A 26,816-nucleotide genomic window follows, 5' to 3' on the forward strand; every position below is an offset into this window, starting at 1 on the left:
AACACTCAGTATCTGTGCCCTCTTCGGTACTCATCAGACAGGTCCACTGAAGTCCTGCAGCACTCACTAGCCCAGGCCACTGAGACCCCACTTCCAACCAAACTGGGTGTAGCTACAGAGCTGTGGAAGGGGTGGCCTGACACCCTTGAAGAAAAAAATAAAAAGCTACCAATGAATCAGAAAACTATTGTAAAGATGTTGTTCTTATATATTACTTCATCTGTGCAAGACAGACCACACAGAAATGGTGTGACTATAACAAACTGCCCGAGCTTGCTGTTCACCCACACACTCGTTCCCACACCTCCCTCCTGAAGAACTCCAGCTACCCCTCAGATAAAGCAGTTACACCCATTCCATCTGCTCAGGCAGGAAAAACAGCATTCCTGATAATGAGTGTCTCAGCACAGGAACTCAACTCCTCACCCAGGAGCACCAGGCTGTGACAAAACGTGCTGTGCAAAGGCTTTGTTTGAAACTGGCAGTTCTGTGCCGAACAGCCAGAAGACACAAAAGCTTCTGGTTTACATGTGACAGTTGCTGTTCCACATGAATCCCGTGTGCTTAATTTGAACATAAGAACAGATGTGAGAGATGCACATTCTGTAATGACCCAATGAAAATTCTTTTTGATTTTTGCTGTACACTATTCAACAGCGTTTCATTTTATTAATACCAGCAAGAAACAGATATCAGACAAAGTAAAGTTCAGTACATCACTGAATATCTGCATCTGCAAATATAAAGCATTGCTTTTTTTTTTTACATTCAAAATTTACAGCTTTTATATTCAATTAAAAATTTCCATAAGTTAGAATACAATGTGCATTATTTTAAATACGGCTCAGGAAAAATAGCTACAGCAATATTTAAAAGAAGGTTACAGCAGCAGGATTCTGTCTAAAAATAGGCTATTATGATTTAAAGTGTCACTTCTTCAAGTAGGCAAGAGCAAGCAAATCATTTAGGAGTAAAATGACTGTTCTGGAACACAAGACCATCCTAATAAGATAATGTTTACATATGCTGAGCAATTAAAATACATTATATGTTTAAAACATGGACAAAATATTAGCTGTTTTAAAAGGCTGATATGCAAATAATGTCACATCAAGGCCCATTACAGTGCTGTACCTAAAACTATACCTAATTTATCATAAGACTTATAAGAAATTTATACTGGAAACTGTTCCAAAGGAAACAAGAAGAAACATGTATCACAAACAATCAAATAATGGCAACAGCTTGCTTGAAAACCCTGTATATGTTCCATACCACTGGCAGGAATTACTGTGCTGTATTTATACGGACTTAATATTTATGAAGAGGCTATTACGTGTAATTCCACTCTGGGTTTATTTGCATTTCAAAACTGTGATACTCATCGCCTGCAGCACCCCAAACAAAAAGAAAGTCTCTAAAAATGAGAGAAAGCTCTCCAGGACAGTGCAAAGTGCATTATTTTAAAGAGTGCTTCTTATACGTAGCTCCTTCTACAAATGCTCAACAAAAAGTGCTCTTTAGTATACAGATTGACATGCAGCATATTTGTGTTTTTAAAGGCTTTTTATTTAATGGCTGCTGTTCACTAGGATAGCAGCAAATCCTTGTATTTATCAGCCCTTTTGCATTCTGGAGAAGAGGAGGGGGTAAGAGGAGGGATCCAAATGATAAAATGCAAAAATACTCCACAACTGCTTGAAAAAGAGGTCTTTTTTTTCTTTTTTTTTTGCTTCCTTATTGCTAGCAGCTGGTATTGGAATTGACAAAGTGCCTGGGAACCAGGCTAATGTCACTCATCAACCACCTCCGCTGTCAAAAGCAGGCAATGCACAAAGCATTACCAGTTCATTACTACATGGAAGAAAACTGTTTAAATACTGCATGAATCACACAGGAACTTTAGAGAACGCTGGAGATCCTCGTGTTCTCTAACTGGAACGTTAGTCAAATGATGCAGCACCTTAAACACAAGATGCTTCTGTAAAAACCTTCCAGGCAAGGGCTGTTTAACTAAAACAGAATAGTGGTTTTATTTCCTAACACAACTGAACTCTTTTTTATCTCTCTATTTTATATATATATATTTATATAAAATATATATATCATATATATTATATACACACACATACATATATATACTCATATATGTAAAATGCAAACGCAGGTTTAATAATTTCAAAATAGGTTCGCATTCTAGATGGGGTTGGTTTGTGCTTTAAAATACTTATTTTCTACTCTCTGAGCCCATTTCAGCTCAGCAAATATCATCCACCAGCTTTGCCCCATTAATCCCACGGTAGGTTACTCTGCTAGGTCGAACTAAGACCCCGTGGTTCAGCTTACAGGTGAAGTAGCGCTTTTCCCCCACGGAGCCATCGTTCTTTCCCTTGGCACTTCGGAGTTCCAGCCCGATCCATATCCCTGGTGCAAAGTCTGTTGGACCAATGTACCTGATGGTCCCCATTTCATTGGAGCTGGTCAGGAGAACCTGAGAGCCCTCATGCAGCTTCACGGGCCCCTCGGAGTGAGCTGTAGTGGTGCTGCTCCAGCTGCGCCGTAACACGGAGCTCTTCGATCTAGTTACAAAAGAAAGGAAAAACCCCTTTTCTTCTTTTTTTCCTACAAAATATCCAGGGCAAATCTGTAATTCTGTGAAGCACATGGGAGAAAAACCTCAAATCCCTTTTTTTAAAAAAATGGGTTTAATCTCAAGTCACTAACAAACCATGAAATAAGAGTAACAGGCGGGTACACTTGGCAGTCTGAAATACTGGAAAAGCAATTTCCTTTCACCCAATGCTGGGATCTGCAATATTTACAGGAGGTGATAGTATTGGTAAATTAAGGTAAATGAAACATTTTATTTGGGGCTTGAAAAAACTTTTAACGTGCAAGTGTCAGTCAGGATCACCAAGACGAAGTGAAGTCCCTTAACAAGACCCTCTGAACTTCACCCAGCTGTGTAAAAATACAACAATTTGGAGAATATGCAGCGGTGAATGACTGGAAAACAGTTTTAATGCCAACCTGAATGCAAGGACCATACTCCTGGATACCCATGGAAAAATAGTCTAATACTGTTATGGAAGAAAAACATGAACATATAAAGGTCGAGATATTCCACATGCATAAAGATTTTCTTTTGAGCAAGAAACAGTAAAGGTAACAGCCTGCTCATCCAAGCACTTGAAACTCATAATACTCACCTAACAAAGGAGTTTCTTCTGTTTATCTCCTTTTGTGAAGATGCAGAAGTGGTGCTGAGACTGCGCCTAAAACCTAAGTGGAAAGGATAATAAGCTGTGTAGGACTTCTTAAGAAAAAAAAACCTTTGTGAACTCATATTCTTTGTGTTTTCTTTGTGTTTGCTTTTATACTGCTTCCACTACATTTGCTACACATTCTCCCCTCTAATTTGGAAATTAAGTGATGAAACTTCTCATGAAAGTACATGTCCATAGTATGTTCAGATTCTTAGAGGGGACAGAAATTAAACTAAACAAACCAAACAAGGGTAATTTGAAGCAGTCTTTTCACAAAAAGCTTAGGTAAGGAAAAAGAAAAATACTTCAAATATCTTACACAAGTTTTAGTAATTCCATATGGACCTCACCCTACACTGATCCCTTCATCCATCTCAATTTAGATTAAGGAGCAGGTTCAATTTCTGATTATCTTTGATTAGAATGCAATACAGTAATAAGGGAAGACTGCCAACAGTCTTAACTCTGACATAATTATTTCTGCCAGTAGTGTTAATAACAACACAGTACTCCACAGTTCCTTCTGCAGGCTACATTTTTGGGAAGGGAGCAGCCAGACTATTGCCTGGCACTTGGGTTCCTTGAAAATCTACTGTGCTTCTAAGGAAGTTGGCTTTGTGCAGTAGGTTCTGGCTGTAGAACAGGGCCTGTGGTAGGCTGCCTAAGCCAAATCACAGTGTCTTTGGTCCTACCTGGAAAAGTGTGATTCATTTTATTCCACGAAGTTTCTGTGAGAGAGTCCAGAGAACCCATTAGTCTGAAAAGCAATAACACAACAAAGAAGTAATTTCAACTCAGCTCTGTGAACAAACCTACTGACTTCTTGTCAAATATTGATGAAGTTTTGGTTTTTTCCCTTCTCCATCTGCCCCCTCAAGAGATACCAACATTTCTGCTGCACTCAGGCTGGTATGTAAGAAGTGCCTGGAGCAAACTGGTTTATTTGAGTTACTTGCTTTTTATTCATCAAGACAGCGCGAATAATTTTGAGGCAAGTTCGTAACAATTTGCCTGAGCTGGGATATTCAGGGGAAAGAAAAGTAAGAACATGTCTGGCAAAGTAACTACATTACAAATGTAGGAGGAAAGAGTACTGAACTCCTGGGATGCTCTTTTTGAGAATAGTATTTCCAGGCACGTCTAAGGGTAACTTCCTTTTATAACTCAATTTAGCTGAGTGCATCAGGATTGGGTCGTGAAAGTAAAGTGTCACGAACACAGACTGTCAGACACCCTGGAATAAAAACACCTCAAGAAGCTGCAAGAGAGATAGTGTAGCTGCATATCCAATTTATACTCTGATTTCAAAAAGCTGATCTAAAACCCACCGGGTTTTTCATGGAGGTTATAAACTTCCATTAGCAGAGGAAAACATTTGTATCTTCCATATCTGCTCAAAATTTTGTTTCCCACTGGAAATGTAAGAAAGCATCTGACAACCCAAACATTAAAACAGCTCCAGTGCTTACCTCTGTACACGAGATGGTGGTGCAAATATACCGTATCTGGGAAGGCAACTGAAGTACTGCACACCGCCCACCGAACCATCATTCTTCCCATGAGGCTTGTCCAATTCAATTCCACACCAGAATCCTACATTTCAAGACAGTAAAATCATGGCATTTCGAACAAAACTCTACAGGCTTTTCTTCATCTAGACAGCTGGCACAGTAGGCATTCACCCACATCAAGGAAAACAGTTTCTAGCCTGGAAAATGTCTAGATAATAAAAGTAAATATGTGTATTATAAAATAGCTGTCTATGCAATTATGCAAAAATTACACCCTATTGAATCTAAATATAATTATCTCAGCATTTTATATGCTTTCAGGAAAATCACTGACATTTTAATTACTATAAAAAAGGTAAAAACTTTGAGATATATATATCCATATATATACACACATCAAAGATTTAGTGTATGTATACATATATACATATACACTAAAGCCAAATGGAATGTTATTGAATGTAACACTGGCTATTTGACAACAAGGAGACAGGAAAGAAGAGCAATACTGGTTCAAGTTTCCCTCTTTAGTCCTCTGACCACATGGTTTATGCCTCATCTGAGATCATCAACAGTAAAATTAAAGTTTTGATATTAATTCATTCCTTCTCTCCATCTAGCAAGTTATAATTAATACAAATTGCAAGGCTGGTTGTAAGATATTGAGAGAAGGGTGTAGGAATCGGAACTGGCCATCAATTAATCTCACACAGAACACTGAATAGACATCAAGATGTTAATGAGCTTGATCGTTCATAACCTGTGATAAATGTGAGCTAATTACCTAAAGGTGCTAAATTTCATACTCCATTAGTAGTCCTTATGCTATCCATCCCCAAAAGATTCAAAATTTAATTCAAGTCACTTGGTACTAAGGCACTGGATAAAACGGTAATTCTAATTATCAGCTCAAGAAACTCAGGAATGACAGCTTATGAATTAGAAGAGCTCAGTACATCAGAAGTTCTCCCCTTCCTGTTTTTAGAATTTAATAAAGATCTGCATTGCAGCAAAAGGAACAAAGTTTGGATAACCTCCAGAGCTCTGATACACATTAAAATTGAAATACTTAAACATGCATCTGTTACATTTTCTATAAATTACTAGGTTAGCAAATGGTGAAGATCAGTCATCTTTCCATCCTCACTTCTTACAATGCCATGTTTTCCTCCAAACATTTCGTTCCTGATTTGAAGCAGAGAGGGAGGAGACGTACACTGTCAAACAGCTTTCTGATTTTACAGTTGTTATGGTGTATTTGGGAAACAGTCCTTTTCTCATTGTGGTGACATTACAGTGTTGCTCAGTTAACTGCAGTAGCTTAAGCCAGGACTGCCTACTGAAACTGGGGAGAGGGGTGAGAATGAAAACAGTACCACAGTCTTGCATTCTAACTTTTGTTTTAATACTGATGCCACCAAGTGTCACAACAGAGTATTTTCCATCACCTATCAATCAAACGGACCTCAACCAAACTGGGTTCTCACACCAACACTTACCAACTGGTTTTGCATTACTCTTGCAATAAGATTATAGATAGGGCCATAAAGAATATAAATCTGGCTACAAAAAAAATAGTATTCAGAAATTAATTTCCAGAATGAAAAACAACTGGCTGCTGTGGAAAAGACCTGGCTTCACTGCAAAGTGTTTTTTAGCTGAGGAAGGGAGAAGCTGAAAGGGAGAAGGATGAGAAAATGGTGGTAGGGGCTGAGTTTTTCTGAGATGTTTGTAACTTTATTGGTCCTGTGACCAAAAGGTTTTCTCATTAAGATTGAATTGCTCACAATGACTCTTTTAAAGATGCCAATAAGTTAAGAATGAGACAGGTACATGGCATAGGAGTGCCAGTATTGCAAGAGCCAAGCTGTGTCAAAAAGCTTTACTACAAAAAGTAAGGAGATATGCATGGGATTTCAATAAACTATATACCCCCTTGGAGGCTAAACTGAGGATTTTCAGAAAGCTTTGTTAAGAGTTGGACTCGATGATCCCTGTGGGTCCCTTCCAACTCAGCATATTCTATGATTCTGTAATACCTACAACTTCAACATTAAAGTATTTCTCCTAATTAAGTCATAATAGTGGACAAGTAAAAGCCACATTTTAAACCATTATTTTTTCCTGGCTGGTGCATTAAAAGTAAAAAATATTCAGTGAAACATAGGAGAGAGAAAGAACTTGGAAACATATCAGTAAATTTAGAATTATTTTGGAAGGAGTGAAGAAAAAGATGGAGTTCTCTTAATGTTCATGTGCTCACATGTAAGCTATTCCATATTGATTCTACAACGGAGTATTGCAAATACCTGGTGCAAATTTTGTTGTCCCACAAAATCTAACAGTGCCTGTTCTCTGTCCCACCACCAGCACTCTGTCTCCAACCTGAATTTCTCCATCAAGAGCATTTTTTCTCGTAGTCGGAGTACTATACAATCCTGGTCAACAGAAGAACAAGACTAGAATTAGTGACATTATATCTTTAAAGCTTAAGGAAGTCTCCAATAGTGAGCCAACTGATTGGTAAACAGAGTATTTAACACAGCGTATCTTTAGCACATGCCAACACACCACAAATTTTGCTTAGACAAAGACTTGCTTTGTGCCAGCATGAAAAGTGTGGACTACAGCCTTTTCTGTGCTCTGAAAAGGCTCTTGGAGATGTTAAAAAAAAATCTTTCTAAAAGTTGCCAAACTTAGGTTCACAGTTAAACTACTTCACGAGTCTCTTTGTTGAACTATCTCAGATTCTGAAACAGCACAAGTAGTTCTACATGAGTACCCAATGCAGCAGTAGACTCCCACCTGTGAAAATACACCTCAATAAAACAGACTGTACCAGCACTAATTTTAGATGAGGCAGAAGACACTCTAGTCAGTGCCTTTTTATTGCTGCTAGTTGAGTTCCGCTTCTTGGAGTAATTCCGTTTGCCTTCCAAGGACGTAGTAGAAGAGGAAGAGCTGCTGTATCCAGGAAAACCTAAAGACAGAAATGAAAGTAGTCCTTCAGGGATCATATTTGGAAAAGGACAGATTAAGTAGAAGAGAAAGCTTCTGTAACATGGAAGTATCTGTTCTCCATAGTGGGAAGAATACACAGTAAAGAGCCAAAATCAGAAGTTGTTAAGCAGCATTTACACAAACAGCTGTCAGAACAGACATGGCTGCATGTGTGACCCTGCCTTGGAAATAAGGTCATAGTTGAGTGCTAGAAGAGGTCTCCAAAAGCCCCATCTTTATTACTCCATGAAAGTTCATCTAAACAGTCTCAAGCATACTCATTAAAATATGTGAGCCTTGGCAATAAGAGATCATACCACCACCCTTTCAGGATCCGGCCTGTTAAAGATTTGATGAGAAGTGGAAGGAAGGTGATACTATGTGAGTGAATTATTACCTGGATTAAAGCCTACTATATTCCATTACATACTGTATTAATATTAAAACCTGTACTATAAAACAAGAATGGGAAATAAATCACTTTTATCTCCATTTGCAAATCCTAATGTCTAAGCTGTCCGGTAAGACTTATGTTCAGCTTTCCTACTTCCTTTTCAAGGCTCTCCCACTTCTTCCCTCTCCTATCCCCTTCTGCCCAAACTGAGGCAGGGTACAGCAAGACACATCTATGCCTCAGCTTATCAATGTGAAAAATTAAGATAACATTGCTTATTAAACTTTCTAGAATTCTGAGAGGCTTAATTCATTAGTTTTCCCAAAGCACCTTGATATCAACACTGGGTTAGTGGGGTCAATATAATTTAATCCTCCAATTTGGCAAAACAGTAAAGAACTGCAGAAAGGCAAATGCAGTGGGTCAAAACAAAAGCTGGGGTATCTGGGACAGAAATCTAAAGACTCTGAGATAGAGACTGCAGCTATGCTACAATGAAGAAAATGCAAATAACTAAATGACTAAACAGGGAAACTTCCAGGTCTGAGGTATAAATACATGCGTGCGTTTATAAATATATACTAGAATTCTGCATTTAGAAGCCAGTCCAGGGATGGATTCACTGGAGGTCAGACTACCTAGCATTTTTACAGGGATGTAACAAAAACTGTTTAAACTAAACCAGTCATCAAGATACGTCATTTTGTGGGAAATGACAGGGGGAGAGAAGGAGGAGCAGAAAGGACTTCAGCAAGTCCTGTAATAGATTTCTCCCCCATGAGGCAAGAAACTATTTGTTATAACACTCCTGGGAGGTGAGTGTTTGGCTTGCTTTTAAAAACCTCCCATCAGGGAGATCTCGAGACTTCTTCAGCAATATATTTCACCACATAATTATCTGTAATGTTACAGAGTTTTTTTCCCCCCTAACATAAAACATAAATTACCACAGTTTTAGTTCAAGGTTTTTTACTCCCATATAACACGTGCAGAGTGAGTTATACTGTTCCTTGTATTTGAAAGCTTCCAGTTTTATCCCTTTCATCTTCTGTCTTTTTAATCACACAATCACAAATTCCAAGTCTTTTCTCCTAAGTCATGTTTTATACCTGCAGTTATTGTTGCGTCTTTTCTGAATTCTCTCTGAATTCACATCTTTCTGAAATTCAGCATCTAAAACTAGATGTTTTAGCTGAGGCTTTGCCTGTGCCATGTAAAGCACCCAGGTCTCTTCCTGTACCTCATGGGTGACCCTCCTTTTTGTACATTCCAGTTACATTTCCCCTTTTGCAACAGCATGACACAGATGATTCCTGTTTACCTTATCAGACTCAACATTCTCAGGACCTTTTCTGCAAACTATCACTGGGCATATCATTCCCAGGATGTATTCATACAGCTGGCTGTTTCAGCCTTGCAACAGAACTTTGTACTTGTCCTTACTCCTCCCCATGTTTTTTCCCCGAGATCATTTTTCAAGAATTTTGGGCGTGTTTGGGATTAAAATAAAACAAAAAAACCCCAAACAAACCAGAACAAAACCACCCAAACAAAACACTCAGCACAAACCCTGAGCTGAAATAGCCTTATTTGACAAAGAACCACTGGCAGCTACTTTCTGAGTTGGATGTTGGATTTTCCTAAAGGTTCTGCACCTGCCTTAAAGCAGTATCATCTGAACAGCTAAATATGAAAATGGGCCTTTACTCCACATCACTCACAGCCTACAAAACCTCTGGAGTCCTAATTGCAGATCTCGTATTGTATCCATCAAACTGAGACACTGTACTGCCAATTAAGTTTCACTGCAGACCAAGCCATTAAGTGCCCTCCATAAACAAAATGTTGGGAACCTCTGCCTACACGCGTTTTTTAAGTCGTCTCTGAAAAAGTATCACATACAACAGCACTGAAATACTTTATACTAGGCTCTTCCTCTGTTCACTGACAGAGGTTACAAATGCTTTTCTTGACAGACCTGCAGGATCAACTCCAAAGGAGGCCACAAAGATGTTTAGAGGGACAGAGCTCTTCTCTTGCACAGAAACGCTCCTGTGGAAGGGCCTTTGAGCAACCTGGTCTAGCAGACATGTCCCTGCCCATGGCAGGGGGACTGGAACTAGGTGATCTTTATGGTCCCTTCCAACCCAAACCATTCTGTGATTCTATGATTCAAAGAAGGTATATTCAAACTTACACTTCAAATAAATTTAAAGAAATACTGTTTTTACCACCTACAGTATGATTTTATAAACAAAACCTCAGAGGAGACACGAGTTTTACAGTTTGCTCAAGGCACAGCTGAAAGTGAGGTCCCTTCATGTTTAAAGTTCAGCAAACGTAGCACTGATGTAGTAGAAGTCACTATCCAATTCTGAAACTAGATTATTGCAGAGAATGATTCACATGTAAAAGGAACTCTTTAAAAATCTAGTTTCATTTTTCATATTTGAAGCCTGTTATTATGAGTCTGCCATGACACAATGCCAAGACTGTTAGGCTCTGTTAGATGGCAACACTTTATTATAGAAGATTGAACACACAGATGGAGAAGAGAATAAAAATGCCAACAGACTATTAAAATCTAGGCAGTAACGATAGAGGGCAAAAGGTCTCCCTCAGACACTCGCGTGGGTAATTCTGCAGATCCTCTGTAAGATCATTTACTAAGAGACAGCTTTCAGCTTTAGGGGCTTGTCCATGTTCTTGTCCATGTATTTAGACAGAAGTGGTTACCAAACCAACACAGAACACCACATCCACACAAATTACTCTTGCTCGTAGAAAACTAAATGCATACAGCCTGCTCGGGACATGAAAATAAACAAGCAAGGCAACTTTTTTCTATAGTGTAGATACAGGGTTTTTACAGCAGTAGGGCAGCAGTAATACTGCCTCTGCCATACAGAATTTTTCTTAAGATGTTAAAAAAATTTAAAAAATTAGTTACCATCTTTTGCAGGTACAGTTTTTCCCCTGTTAGCAGTCATAAAGTTGGTTTCAGAAGCACTGTCTTTTTTTGCCATATTTAGGCCTATAAAAAGAATTTATACAATTAGAGATATATAAGTCCTAACAAATAATTTTACAGGAAAGCCATGTACAAAAACAATTAAACAGATTTGAAGATTACTGGATGAAAGGAAAATATGGATAAAACTGTACAATTCCTTAGACTCTTAATAAATACATAAAACAAGACTGCAGAATTGCTTTGATGGATAAGCACAGATATTAAACCCCTTAATGTAATAAACCAGTCCAAATGATCTTGCCAAAAAATAAACAAATTGTCTGTAAAATATTAATTTTTATATAGAAGGAGTTTTACTAACATCTTTCAAACATTCACATCTATAACATTCACTTTTATAGTACTTAGGGTCTACGATTCACCAATATTAATTTTACAATTTCTGCATTAAAGATTACACATAAAAGTTTTGATAGAGATTTGAGACCAAATCTTCATTCAGACTGCAAATAATGATGTAAGCATGTCAGTATCATTTTTAAGAGCCTAAATCTTAGAGCAGCAATGTTGTGATAAGCGTAGGAACTTGTACTGTCACCCAAGTTATAATTTGTGCACAGTCATTTTGCATTTCTGACAGTTTCCTACCCTAACTCAATGAAGAACAAGCTTATCTATGATTTATCCCCTCCCTGTCATGAACGAAAAACCACATCTTTTTTATTTAACTGCATCTCTCAGCTTAATTCGGTCACAAGGACTGAACTAGTTTGAGAATGTACTGTATTTTCCAAAATTTTATGGTTCAGCCATTTAAGGCATCAGATCAAAAAACTAGTGTTTGTGACTGATAACACATTTCTCAATTTTATCTCAGTAATCCTTTTCCTAAAAACTTGAAAAAGACCTTTTCTCATCAATCTGATGGATTATTCAAATCCAGGAGAACCAAATAAAATTTTTAAATCCCTACACAATATTATATTTTACTTTGCAGCTTATAACCTTATCTACAAAAGGCATATTAATTTTTCTTGGATCATTACAAACCAGTGTATTGCAGGGATGAAGTTTCAAGGGAAGATGTGTGACCCGGTGATGTACATAAACACTGCAAACCAAAGTTCTGATTCTGCAGCTTTGTCCTTCCCCCACTCCAGCCAGGGAATCAGCCGGGCACCATAATTCTAACGGATCTTTCTACACAAGAACTCCCTGCAAACAGCAGCTTCCAGATTACTCACATCCACTGGATGCAAGTTCTCTTGGGCAGATGATGCATAACTCACTCTGATTTCTACCCAAAGCAAGGTATCAAATGTTTAAATTTTGCAAAGACACAAATGCACCTTTGTGACAGAAAAGGTGGTTTTACAACTAAACCGTCCAGAACACACCGTCTGTAACAAAGGAAACAGTCCCTTCCATTACAGTTTAGTGGGTTACAGTTCACAACAAACTGAATCAAACACTGGAAAATATTTAACAGAAGAAGTCAGCTTAGATCCACTCCTAAGCAGTACTCCCAACAAAACGATTGTTCCAAAATGCTTTTTATGCAAGATGCCCATTTATATGTAGCTTAGATCTTGGGCTAATTGTAAGCACAGACACTTAAAGCTTACTCCCCCCTCAATCTATTTGGAGAAGAGTTACATAAGTCATCCAAAATGCTGCCAAAATGCACCTCTTCCACCAGCCTGGTGCATTGTTTCTATACCCTGTGTATTACTGATAAAGTGTGTAGTGCTTTAGGGTGCTGGAGTATGAGAATGTGTATTATCTTCCATCCCTTAAGTTTTGCTGCCTTAGTACAAGTCACCTAAACAGGGCTCAAAAGGCAAAAGACGTGCTAATGTAATATTTAGTGACACTGTTAGGTAGCCAGTCAGACACAGGAGCCATATTATGCATGGTCAGCACTGCACACAGCAGGGAAGAGCCTGTACTCCAAACAACTTGGAACCTGAACAGTCAGGAAACATGCATCATCCACTCCTCAGGGAGGGAACTTACACAGAAGGATTAAGTAATTTGAGCAAATTACTAAGAAACTAAACCAGAGCCAGGGACTGAGCCCATAACTCCAATCAGTAAACCAAGGCCTTATTACAAGGACAACCTTTCTCTTCTAATTTGGCCTTGGTTTTACTCAGATAATTTAATTAGCAGATAAAACACAATCAGTTAAATAGTTCCTTAATCCTGTTGCCAAAAAATAAAACTCTTCAATTTCTAGACATAAAGGTGTATAGATTATTTTCTAAATTTTTATTTGTTTCAAATTACCCAGGAACATCTTAAGTAAATAGAACCACATTAAGCTGAGACACTTAATTGGTATCACAGCCAATTAGAAATCAATTTAATGGCTCAAGAATAAATGTTGTGGTGAGCTTTTTTTTTAATAGAGCATGTAAAGACTAGAACCTGCCATAGTACATCAGATCACTAAAATGACTCAACAGCTACACACAACGTCCTTCCAGTACCAGTTTACAGTACAGAGAATTTCTAATAACAAGAACACAGAGTTAATAAATACCTTATCACCTTCTCATCCCAAGCTAAGAACTAATTCCAAACAAGTATTTTCATACCGAGATTTACTAATTCTTGAAGATTAGTATCTCTCTATCGTGTCTCAACACACAAGAAAACACTCACCAGAATTCACTTTGGAAGTTATGTGTGTCACATCTATTTTCTTGGATTTAACCAAAGGTGAAGACCGCAGAGAAGAACTCCGTACAGAGCCTTTTTTGTGATCAGAAGCCTTGCTTATTTTGGAAAGAGGTGCAAAGATACCTGGAGAGAAAATTGTATGTGTCAACAAAGAACCATGGGTAACGTTAATGTAACAAAAGTTTCCAGCTACTATCTCTTACACCAATTATTTTAGGGTTTTTTGTCAGCCATGATCATAACTTGTTGTGCTGCCAGAGCACTTGCAGGGTAGGAAGGACAAGCTCAAATGCACAGTGAAACCAAAATCCTTATCAAGCAACTTGAACAGAGTATTTCAGGAAGTCAGTAAGACTGTCACTTACAATCTCCTTTTTGTCCTAAGAGTAACATTGAGTCTCCACTGTTACAAAACACAAGACTTTGTATGTCCTGAGTGTCCATGAAATATCAATTAAAATACCTCAAGCTGAAAGTTGGAAAACAACTGCAAGCAAGAATATCTTACCAAGGAAGACAGAGCAGATAACAAAACATGGCCATTATCATTACAACACAACAACTTTCAACAATATAGATGGGAAACCAGGAAATACTATTATCTTGCAGTTTCAAGGAAATAACCAGAAATTTTGACTGGTTGGTTGTTTCAGTGGTTTTGCAAATGTTGCAGTCAAAACAATAAAACAGTTAAAAGAATCCATAATACAAATAAACAAGGCAAAACCCCATAATACAAACAAAATACAAAGAAAAGCAATAGGATCTGTTATCTGGTTTTCTTCTCCCAAAAGGTTCATATCTTCCAACACTTTTTTAAAATTTGGGGTTTTTACGAATTTAAGAAAAAAATCAAGGTTATACCGCGTTTTGGTGCACACTTGAAGTACTGGACTTTTCCAACACTTCCATTGTTCTTTCCTTCTGGTTCATCTAGCTCTACACCAGCCCACTGGCCACTGGCAAATTCCGTTGTCCCACAAAATCTTAAGGTACCAACCTAAGACAAAAAGAAGCAACACAGAATGGTTTTGTTAAACACGTATTGTTCATGAGAATATAATACAGGTCATGAAGGAGACAGCAAGTCATCTCCAAGCTTTTGATCTGAACAGAAATACAAACTCTCTCACTTGTTGACATTCCTACCTTTCAACACCAGTCAATTCATTTTCGAAGACGTCTTAGCCCTGTTCTTGTATTTTGTATCAAACAACTGTGGTTATGGACAGATCTCACAACAGACATTGAGACAGAAAGTACCACTGTACAATACAGCTCCAAGTCAGCAAGGTACAGGAGCACATGCCCAATGAGTTTTACTTTCACTGTCTTCCACAACAACAATTCCAGAATTATAGCTAGATACATAACAGTTTATATATTTATATATCTGTTGCAAAGATTCAAGGGTAAATGTTTTAAACATTTGTTGTTGCTTCAATCTGTACTATAAACTCTGAGCAGATAAGAAGAATATCAAGACAGACCAGTCTTGCTGGTGGATCTCAGTCTCTGCAAATACACATTTTAAGTTCACACACTTCAAGCAAATGGGGGAGGAATAACTAACACAGATGCATTTAACATTGATTTAAATTCATTTTTATATTAGATTTTTAAATTAGTTTTAGTAATAAAAACCTTTGATCTTTCAGGTTCTCAGTTTTCCTAATCTCATGTGACCTTAATATTATTAGTTCAATTTTGACTGTGACTTCACTGTTTAATCCATACCTCAGAGAGTAAATAGACAGAAACAATTTTTTTTTATTTACCATAAAACCTTCCAGCTACTCTTTCTTACTGCTTGTAAAGAAATAAACATGACCTAGAGTCTGTTCTTTTTTGATGAAGATCTCCTTTAAACTTGAGCATTATAGGCAGGTACATCACACTAATCTAGACAGACTTTTAAGCTCCTAACAGAGGGATCAAATTCAGTCAGAGGAAGTTTGGCCGAGCAGTCTCACAGATTCCTCCAATTCCTCCACTTTCCAGGCACCAGCCAAAGGGCACTTACTGAGCAGAGAGATCAGCCAATATCTTAAACTGGAGGTGGAGATTGCAAAACTGAAGCTCCAATTTTGCCCTAGGACTTGCACAAGCAAGGAGCAGAAGACATCTCTCACATGAGAAACAGAGCAGGAACAGGATGACAGAGTTTTCTCCCAGTTGCTAGTCTCCCTGCACTCACATTTCATTGAGTGTTCATTCGGATCACACGTAATCTAGCACAGCAGGAGCCGCTGGAGCTGGGGGACCCCAAATCACATACACAAACACCTGCTTACACAGCTTCCTACCCTGAAAGACAACTTGAATGACAGGCACAGTAGGAATCAAGAGAGGAATCCATTTTCCCTCTGGCATCTACTGTGTTTGGCTTTCAAGCTTCATTAAAGTTGACATATTAAGGAGACTGCAGAAGCAAGAAAGAGAACGGGAACCCATAAACATTGCTCGTAAAAACGCTGCTGTTCCAAACACCCTTGTCCCAGCTTCCACATTCCGGGCAAGAAAAATGATCCAGGAGAAGGTTAAGAATGGGGAACCATTTTCATCATCCTGTTTTCACTTTTGCTCCACCCTGCACACATTTAGGAGTATCGAGGGGGAGGGGAAGGCAGGGCTGAGAACAACTTCTCCATTTAGACAAATGGAAAAAAGGAGTGGGAAGCAACGTGGGAGTAGTGCACAACAGCTCCTTGCACAAAGGAAGGAAGGGAGGAAAGCTGACGTGGAAAAGGAAGACCAAAAGGCACAATTACATTCTTTCTTCCCACCTGCTGTAGGACAGCTTTGGCTCCCTAAAAGAAAAAAAAACCTAGCTGGAAAGCACTGCTGGCCTTTGGCAGCGGCAAAGCAGCTTCCCACACTTGTAACGCTGTGTTGTACACAACACTGTAATAGCATAATCAATTAGAAAAAATAAAAGTAACCAAGCCCAGGAAGCTCTATTCATACCCATAGCTCGTACATTACAGTACAAACAGTTCTATGGGCCTTACTTGGAGGAAAGATACACAAGAGCACTAATTTCATCACTTTCTTGCTCTAAAGCCTCCACTAACTTGCAGTTACATTATCTCCCCTGGCTTCCACTATGATTTCTGTTAAACAAACTTCTTACTGCCTTGAAAGAATAAGATGTTTCCTCTATGTACTTCATTTAAAATGCCTTCTGCATAGCTAGTGACTCCTTCACCTATCCTGACCTAATTTCAACACTACATCAAATGAAAATACAGAATGGAAGCTGCTTCCCACCCTCGGTGGAGATCACTTTAGAACACTTCAGTCATGACAGTTACAAATCTGAAGTTATACTAGAAAAATTATTAAAGCTAAAGCTACTCAAAAATAAAATTTTGCTCACAAATGCCTTCAACATTTACCAGAAAAAAAAATCTGAAATCCTTATAAGAGTTCTAGCACTCTTAAATTATTTCAGATCCCTTGCTATCAGAGGAAATAAAAGGTATGAATACTGACTGCAGTATTAATGTTACAATTTTCAAATTCATTTTTCAAAATGTGACTATCACAGTAGCTTCTAAAAAGCTATTCACATTTGAGATGGACCGCTATTAGCTACATTCTTATATTTCCACAGAACCATGTAACAACCCTGTTGGCACAGCACTGCTTCAAAGATTTTAGCTGCATTGCACCAGTGAAATTGGGTTACTATAGGCTAAGCAGAACTGAAGTTTTTTTCACTGCCTTCTAGAAACTATCAGGGGTACTTCATGAAAGCACACTCGTAACAAAGCTGGGCAACTCAGAAAATAATCTGTGGCTTTTACCATCATTTTGATGTGACACCAAAAATGTTAATAAAAGCTGAGCCTGTCAAAAATCATTTAGAGATACAAAATGCAGCCTATGCCTGTCAAAACTGCTTTTCATAGTAACGACTTTATCAAACAACTGCTCAGTTTATTACTTTCTGTAACCAGTTCCTTGCTGCCATCCAGAGTTCATACCTTCCACAAAGTATTTTAGACCCTCAAATTCGAGGTTTATCTCCAAAGGAGTAAATAAATTGACTCTCAGAAATTATGAGGGTAGTAGCAGGCTGGTCACCATACCTTCTGTCCTGCAATAACAACACGATCTCCCAGTTTCAGGCCAAGCGATAAAAGCATGGCCTTTCCTGTGACATGATCATAGTTTGGAATCATGGCTTTTGAGATGTCACATGAGAGAGGCACTGCATCCAGCAATATCTGCTTGATTTCTTTTGCACTGGCCGCTGCATCTGCCATTTCTAGTGGCATATCCACTGGATCAGGAACCACATCTGCTGGAATTTGCCCTTTGTCATTCTGTAGAAACATAACATAACATAAAATTTAATGCTGTTACAAGATAAATCTGATTAAGCAAAACCACAGCATTTTATGAAGTGTTTAATCCTCTTTAATAGATATTTTTCCTAGAACATAACTATAAAAACACCCACATTTTCAAATAAGGATGCCAAAACATCCTTAGATAGATAAGCTAGCGTGTACGGCATCTTATTTTCAAAATTGACAAGTAACCAACATTTTTAATCTTAAGAACATTATTAGGACTTAGAACACATGAAAACAAAACACCTGTATGTATCTGTGTACCTGAACACAGACTTTAGAAAGCAAGCAAGACTTCTGGTCTGTAATGCCAATACTGTAAAGCTACCTCCACCCAAAGAATTTATCTTTATCCAGTGTATAGCTTATTCCTTGGTGAGGCTTATTCCAAATGTAAGACAGATTTTAATTAATATATGTTGCATGCACACGATACACAAATGTGGTGGCTCACATAAATACTTGAATAAATCTGTTTGGGTTTATTTCTATACAGACTAACCTATGAGAGACGAACTAAGGACAGAGTCCTTTCCAAACACTTCCCATTCCCAGAAAGTAGCGATTTTGACTCCTCATGTGTCCCACACAACAGGACAAGTTGTTGGAGCAGCAGCTCCCCCGAAATTAACCTCAACTCAAGGCCAGTTGCCCAGAGAGCAAGTACTGTCAGGCTGTCAGCAAGTTCTACGTACGCTCTCTTCAACACAGGCATTAGTGTGGATCTGCATCTATCTGCCAATTTTCACAAAGTTTGCAGAAACATAATTATCTCAGTCTTCCAAATCTGTCTCAACCGAGCCACTGGACTCAGACACTACCAGAAGCTCAAAGAGGGGATGATGCAGGGCAAGATTTTATTTGGTTTGATTCCTTAAAAAACAGACTAGAAGTTCAACATTCCCTGAGCCCCCTATCAATTTGTCTCACTGCTAGAAAATTATAATCCTTACTCAGCATTTACACTCTGCTGTTCTCATATAATCAAACTCTACACTGCCTCTGGCCAAAATTTTATTGCGGGATTGAAGAATCAAACACCTACCATTCCTGAATAATCTACAGTCATTCTGAAGCAAAAGGTGAGCCCCATTCAACTCACATGACCTTAAAAACAGGATATTGCTGGTTACAGTTGAGGGGGGAGTTTGTTTTGAGTTTTTAGTCATCATATTAACAATTGTTTTGGTCACATCAGTCACACAATTCAGCCCACCAGGTGCCCTTCAAAACTTTGTGCCAATACAAGGTAGGGGCAGAGCAGAGGCAAGAAGGCAAAGTGGGCACAGTGGAAGCCCGAGGGTTGCTCTTCTCAAGGGCAGAGCCACCTTTGCCAGCTCAGAATGCTTGTGCAACTATAAAGCGGCGTTCCCTGTGATCAACAGACTCCTAAACACACAGCTGCCAAGGAATTTGAATCACATACAGGCATACTAAATAAGGAGACAAAGAAAACCAGCATTTTTAAAGAGATCTAGATTGAATATCATGAAGAATTGTACGAACAATAATGTTCCAGAAGATTTCACACCAACAGGGCTACATAAAACAATTACTTTTGAGTACCCTTAAAACACTATAATTTCTCATTAAAAACCCCACAACCGGCATTTGAAAATGGAGAACTGAGATACTGCCTTTGCTAAAAAAAAAAGAAAACCCTCCAAGCTCTCCCTCCCCAAAAAGCAAACACAAAAAACAATCAAACCCCAAGATTTGTAGCTAGACACATATAGCAACACTTTACACTATAACTTCAGCCTACTATTAGGTTACTAAGCAGAGCAGTTGATGTTTATGCGTTATCAGTTACTCATGCTAAGACCAGGCTTACTGCTAAGCAGTACAGTGCATTTCTGGAGGGCACAGATTGCATTCCTCTATTTCTGAAAAGATCCACCACTGCCATGACAACTGTTGCAAGACACAAAGGAGTATTAATAAATGAAAGCTCAAACAACAAAGAGAAGAACATCCTGAAAGCTATTTGAACTAATGAACTAGACTGTGACACAAAAATACAAACTTCAACACACAAGTATGACAAAGCATACAAAATCATCCACTATGAGCTATAAATATTTTTTCCCAAGGCACTCTCACTCCACATAACATATTTTAACTAATCAAAATCCTGGACAGAGTGTTCAGTTTTTCCAGGTATTTTTTCACCTTTTGGTGAATCTACAACCTAACTCCTTACCCTAAAGGCAGGATTTGCTCCATGTTCCAGTAAACACTTGACAGCTCCTGTACATAGGTTAAATGCAGCAATATGCAAAGCTGTTCCAAAATCAAAATCACTACAGGTGGCATCCACATCTGCAATTAAACATCACATGTGAGGTGTGCAAATCTGTTACGTGAACATTTCACCCTAGAGATGCCTTGAGAGGGCATTCAGGTTTTACAGTTTATGTTAACATTTATACAGAGACACCATGATTTACGTACCAAATGCATATGAGAAGCAATTCTACACAGAATACCAACCTTATCTACATCTGTCTACTCATATCAAAAAACAACCTGGGAGATGAACATTTACTTTCATTCATTTTCTAATATTGATGCAACTGCAAAATTGCTGGTGTTCAGGATGTTCAATCTACTGTGCCAAGATTAACGAGTGACTTTAGGTTTGCACATAATTTAATGTTTCAGAAACATTTATATTTTATTACTTCTAGGTGTCAAATGTTAAAATGAGATGCATCTTCAACCAGTTGTTTTCCTTTGTGAGCAGGCAGTAGGGCAAGGGAAAACTGATTACATCTCTGCTTTACATTGATTTAATTACTAATGGCCAAGAACAAAGTAAGAGCTGGTGATTTTTATAATTTCGTTGTTTTTAAAGAATTGCACTCAGAAGGGTCTCGCACTGATAATTTGGAAAATGGAGCACTGCATTTGATTAGAAGAGATTTAGTATAATATATATTTACATCAGTTGTTCCCGATATATCTTTCACTCTGCTATGAAGTTATTACTGCCCTACAAGATTGGAGTTTTAATGTCTGTTTAGTCTGAGGCTCCTCTCCTAAATTACACAAGAGAGATGTCATTTTGAGTCAATTATGTATATGGCTGTTAATTAAAAATTCCAGTTGATTTAGTACACAAACCAAAGGACAACAAATATTAGCAATAATGTTCCAATTTGAAATCCTGGTGAGGAATATAAAATTTTCCACCCCAAGGTTGTACAGTTTCCTAGTATTTTCCAGTATCAGTCTCTGTTCCAAGAGACACTAGCCCTTCTCAAATATAAGCAAAGTATATCCCATCTATATCAACATCCTTATATAGTTATATTAACTGAACATTTTTGGGGCAAATAAAACAGCGACATATAGAGAAGATATATAAATACATATGTCTGTATAGATACATTAAGTTCACATATACTGATAAAGACTGACTCTGAATTTTATAAAGACCGAAGGTAACAAATTTGGGATCAAAATTTAACAGTTTTACAACTGCACTAATTGAACACAAACTTAGCATGAAAAAGGACTGCATTCACATGCCTCAGTCATAATGACAGCTGTGTGTGCAGATGTACACCAAATGTCAGAAGACATTACCAGTTTAAAACCAAGTAGAAGCTGTGCAGCTGTACACAACCATTGAAACTTCCACGTTCAATACGACTGTCAAGTATTTTGTGCACACATAGGAATCAATTTGCAGAAATACTGCTCAGTAACATCAGCTACTGAGCCAGCAACCATTGCATGTACTCCTACTTTACAAAATAACTGATGTGTAATTTTTAATTAGACTGTGTAACTTCCTCAGACTTACAAGCTTAAGAGTTTTTGAACAGTTCTCTTACAGCTGTGATCTGAGTGGGCACAGTACAGGTGACAAAAAGAAACACATAAGTATCAAATGTTACCCAGTAACTACTCCCAAACTAGAGAAACTTAATATGCAGCAACGGTCTGTCATTAATAACCCCTGCAGGTTACAGTCACTGCCTAACCGCACCCCACAACATTTCTAATTCTTAGACCTTTAACAATTTTTGTATTTAAAATCTCTAAAAATCCAAGATGAAACTATCGCTCTGTCGTAACAACTGAGGAGTAAATCTGTATAAAGAATTTAACTGCAGAGTGTCATAAAGAAAATAATTTAGGAGCGAATCAAAGGGAAACACCTGTGCTCCACAATGGGTGTCTGAGCTTCAATACACCACTGTCTTGAAAAGATATTTATACATTAACAACCATTTTTTCTCCAGTTCAGTATGGATCCAGCCAGAGCATATTTGCCTTTTACATTCTCCCTTCTCTGCAAACTGCCTGACGAAGTACAGAGCTAAAATTATTCTTTCTATTAATTCAGACCATCCGCTGTTTTCATGACACAGGGCAAATAATTATATACGTTTCCTGAGATAAAAAAGATCAGCTGCTTATCCAAGAATTGTCAACCTCTGAGAGGTTTAACCAGAGTGGTTTCCTTGGAAATGTAAGCAAAGTCCCACCCACCCCTTCTACAGGCACTGCACAGGAGATGAGAACACCAAATGCAAATGAAGTCTGAAAGAAGACCTAAACTGCTCATGCAAATTAGGGAGACCGGGCTATTGAAACGTGATGTGGACTTAACTACTGTGCAGTCTCATTCTGTCTTTTGTTACCAACCTACGTTTGTCACTTCTTAAGCGCGTCATACCAGTAACAGCGCTTAACAATTACCTCCACGGTGATTCATGCCTTGTGTACTCCAAAAACCTACCAGCTTTTCAGAACTTTGAGACAGAGCCTCTAGGTACCACTAACTAAAAAAGGGCATTAATCATTTTGCAAAATGGCAAAATCAAAAGGATATTCAGTAGAACAAATTAACATTTGTACCATTTTAGTATTAAAGTTGCTTACTGGTTTTGATGTCCTGACCAAATTAGGAACAAACTGTTCTGGTTCAGAACCATTTCAGTACTTCCATTTGCATTAGTATAAATAGGGCTCCAATTATTAATCCTTCACAGTATCTTTTCAAAAGGTATTATCTATTTATGCCAAACACTAAAGTCAGCTATTCCTTACATATGACCTTCTACATAGCCCAGAAACGGGAAAAATGGGCACGTCAAAATTTCCTCACTCCCTGGTTTTCCACATGCCATTGCCAAATCCCCACTTCTCTCTTACCCTTCTCCCAGCATGTCAAACATGTTTCTCAATGTTTAAGTAATCTTAAAAATCGTGAGAATTTACCAGAATAGTCACATCTTCCATTTTCTGCAGTCTCTTAGTCCTCAAGAACTTAGAATTAATTACTTAAATTGATAACTTAGAATTAGTTTGCTTTCCATTCTATTTGAAACTTCTTTACCATCTTATACAAAGCTCTCATTTAAAAACCAGCAACAGAAACACTGCAGTAAACCACTAATAAACAGGTAAAGAGAAAAATGAACCAATGAGGCTGACTAAAAGAGTAAGAAATTATTATTTATTTCTAATGGATAAACAAACCCCACACTTAAAAGAGCACTATACACCAGCTTAAGGTCTACAAAACATGGACAAGTGCATGAAATAAAGGTAACAATGCCTACCTTTTGGTTTTGCATTTTTCAAAATAACACTGATCAGTTCTGGAACATCAAAGTAGGCAGCATAGTGCAAGGCATTCATATTTGTCCAGCGGCTCCGTAAGCTGCTATCAGCACCCAAATCAATAAGCTGAGTGGCAAATTTTACAGCAGTTTCAACATCACCTGCAAGATAAATTGTGGAAAATATGCATTAGTGATTGATTTAGTTGACCTCAAAAAAACATACACGTGGTTATGTGTAGCACGAAAGGTACATTAAACCCTTCAAGCTCACAGTAGAACAATTGCTATGCCTTTGTTTTTAGGATTAGGATGCAGAAATCTTTGGCTTTTATCATAAAGGGCTGAAATCTCTACTATAGTGTATAATAACACTACTTGTTTTTCTCTAATGTAAATAATGTGTCAGCCATCAAACCCAGGAATTTTAGTATCTGATAGAAAAAAAAAATTACACATCACAATGCTGAAGTTTACAGCAGAAAAGACAACCTATGCCAGACCTCACTCAAATTTACTTCAAACTCAGAGGAGAAGTGGGTTTGGGTCAACCAAAAAGTAATACAACATAGAAAAGCTAATAGGAGTACTCAAACAGAGTTAAATATGCTCTCATTTCCAGTATTTATGATCATAATAATGCCAAGTTTATTGTTCTCTTCTGATATGAACAGGGTGAAAGAAAGCCAGTCACCTAAATGTTCTAGCTTCACTGCTGTAAGAAAACTATAGCTTAGCTTGGAGTTTGTACCTCAGCCTGAAACTGCCTTCGCTACATGAAATATATGTTCAAGCTGGTACTATTGTTTGCAATACCTATAATACCTATACTCAACCTACTCCCAACAGTCACAGCTGTAACTGTGCTGCAGTTCTGTACCTTTCTTTCTGATGGCCACTAGAAAAGACAAAACCAAGCATTAAAAAAAAAAAAAATCTGCTGGAAGTCAGTGGGATTATTCTTTGTGAATTAATTAGCTTTTTACATCTATAATGACATTTCTTTACTCACCAATACCATGAGCTCCTGATTTGCAAGTGTAATGCAAGAGAGTCATATCAGTCAGTCCATCTCTGTCATTCACATTGCAACCCCTTTTAATGATCTGACAAGCAAATGGAAAACAAGCACATTTTAGCTCTGGCATATCTCTGACATCAGTAGTTATTCATATGTTATTTCAGATATATTGACTCTTGGACTCATTCCAATGGCTAATAACAAAGAAGCCTGCCAGAACAGACTCTTAACTGCAGAACTGACCAACATACACAAACATAATAAATAACATTTATATCGTTATATATGCATATCATTAACCTTCATTATTTGCAGATTTTAAAGATTCTTTATATTATTCCCTCTAACATATACTTCATATGCTAAGAAGTTAACTGCTTAACAGAACAACAGGAAAATTACTTAAAAAGGTCTCCCTTTGATCTCTCAACAATACCCACCCCATCCCTCCCCTCCAAAAAAAAGCCCTCATTTATACCACAGTAGGAAGAATCTTAATTCTACTTCTACACCTGTCCAGAAAAGCCCATAATCCAGAATTAAAAAAAGAAAGTAGGATGGAATTACTAGAAACAAGATGTCTTCTGAAAGCAGTTTATTGCATGGTGCAAAAATATTTCAGTTCCTATCTCATTTTGTGCCTTGGAAACACTGCACTTAAGGTCATGCTTTACCCCAGCTTCATATATTGGAGTGTGGGATTACTGCTAAGCAGGAAACTGAAACACCAAGGTGAAGGGTCTCTACACAACTGTCTTGAGAAGAAACATTGTTTTTATCATCTACGCAAATGTACTGAATTTTCATCCATCATCTTTCTCTTTCCAAATAAAAGCTGACAACATGTGGAATACAAGGCATGATCAAGTCAGTACTTGTTAAAAGGCAGAAACTGTATCTGCCTTTATGATTAGTTCTGCTTCTCAATGAACTGGTTTTATTCGTTGTAAACACATACTTAACACTGAAAGCATTCAAGGATCTCCATTTATACCTCACCTCATTCCCAATAATATCAATATTCTGCTGGACCTGTGGAACCCACTGCCTTAAGATAGCAAACAACTCAGAAACTGATGTTTTGGGGTCAAAAAGTATTTCTTGGCATGCTGCATCATTGGGATCGAAGAAGGAGAACTCTGTTAAAAAAAAAAAGGAATCATTATGTGCAATCCTGAGTTTTAACATGCATCTAGTTTTTCAAACTCAGAGGGAAAGAATAGCAGAGAGAGTCACTTCACTACTCATCACACTGGAAAAGTCAGAATGCTGAATTAAATTAGAAATTTTTTTAACATGTGGCCTAATCCTTTAATATAAGATCTTGACTATACTTCTGAAAAAGCTTTGAATCAGCAACTAATACAATGATACTGCAAGAGTGCTTTTAAGTTTAGGCAAGAAGTAACAGTGATTAGCACAGTGATTGTGCTAATTAAGGGTTTAACTGTTGTCCAAGTCAGCCAAAAGCTGCAGATCTAAGCTGTTCCCAAGCACAAGACAAGCCTATTGATCTCTCAGTGATCAAATGCATACATGATCTCTCCATATGCTACAAAACATGTCTTTTCCTTCTTCTTCTGCCATCACAGTTTACATAAAACACACCAAATTATAAACCCATGCTCAAATCAGGAAGGTGTTCTATGGCCTCCACTATTTTCAGATACATCATGAATGCATCAATCCCAGCTGGTGGCAGCTGCAGGTAACAAACACCTTCAAAAATTGAGGCACCAAGAAAAAGATCAGAAAAAAAACCACATTTTGGAAGATTTTAGGCCTCATATTCTTTCAGATAACCCAAAGTATAAGTGTATGAAACACCTCGTTATAAAAGCATCATACATCATGTTACTTAGAGGTGTACGTGTGTGCATGTATATACACACGCTCTATTTTAAATCTGTGGAATTTCTTCCAACTCTGGAAAATTATATGAAAGAATCTGGACAGCAATGGCTATGAGGAGAGGGAATGGAAGCAGAACCTACTGCCATCAGCAAATGACTGAATCATGGCAAA

General features: G+C 37.8%; 1 protein-coding gene across 1 annotated transcript in view; it reads right to left on the reverse strand.

Moving 5' to 3' along the window:
• Nucleotides 1-633: 633 nt before the first annotated feature.
• CLIP4 (CAP-Gly domain containing linker protein family member 4) overlaps nt 634-26,816 on the reverse strand; it is a 32,753-nt gene continuing 6,570 nt past the window's right edge. Inside the window, exons 5-18 of the mRNA XM_027696564.1 lie at nt 25,791-25,930; nt 24,783-24,876; nt 23,771-23,932; nt 20,395-20,513; nt 17,925-18,161; nt 14,695-14,830; nt 13,813-13,953; nt 11,122-11,205; nt 7,617-7,757; nt 7,087-7,215; nt 4,736-4,859; nt 3,959-4,023; nt 3,210-3,282; nt 634-2,579 (exon numbers count right to left, since the gene is read on the reverse strand). Of these exons, the coding sequence (XP_027552365.1) occupies nt 2,258-2,579; nt 3,210-3,282; nt 3,959-4,023; nt 4,736-4,859; nt 7,087-7,215; nt 7,617-7,757; nt 11,122-11,205; nt 13,813-13,953; nt 14,695-14,830; nt 17,925-18,161; nt 20,395-20,513; nt 23,771-23,932; nt 24,783-24,876; nt 25,791-25,930 (1,967 nt within the window). The 3' untranslated portion in view covers nt 634-2,257. The remainder of the gene's footprint in view (nt 2,580-3,209; nt 3,283-3,958; nt 4,024-4,735; nt 4,860-7,086; nt 7,216-7,616; nt 7,758-11,121; nt 11,206-13,812; nt 13,954-14,694; nt 14,831-17,924; nt 18,162-20,394; nt 20,514-23,770; nt 23,933-24,782; nt 24,877-25,790; nt 25,931-26,816) is intronic.

This window comes from Neopelma chrysocephalum, unplaced genomic scaffold (assembly GCF_003984885.1).
Source record: "Neopelma chrysocephalum unplaced genomic scaffold, ASM398488v2 Primary Assembly neopelma1_108, whole genome shotgun sequence".
Classification (NCBI taxonomy): Eukaryota; Metazoa; Chordata; class Aves; order Passeriformes; family Pipridae; genus Neopelma; species Neopelma chrysocephalum.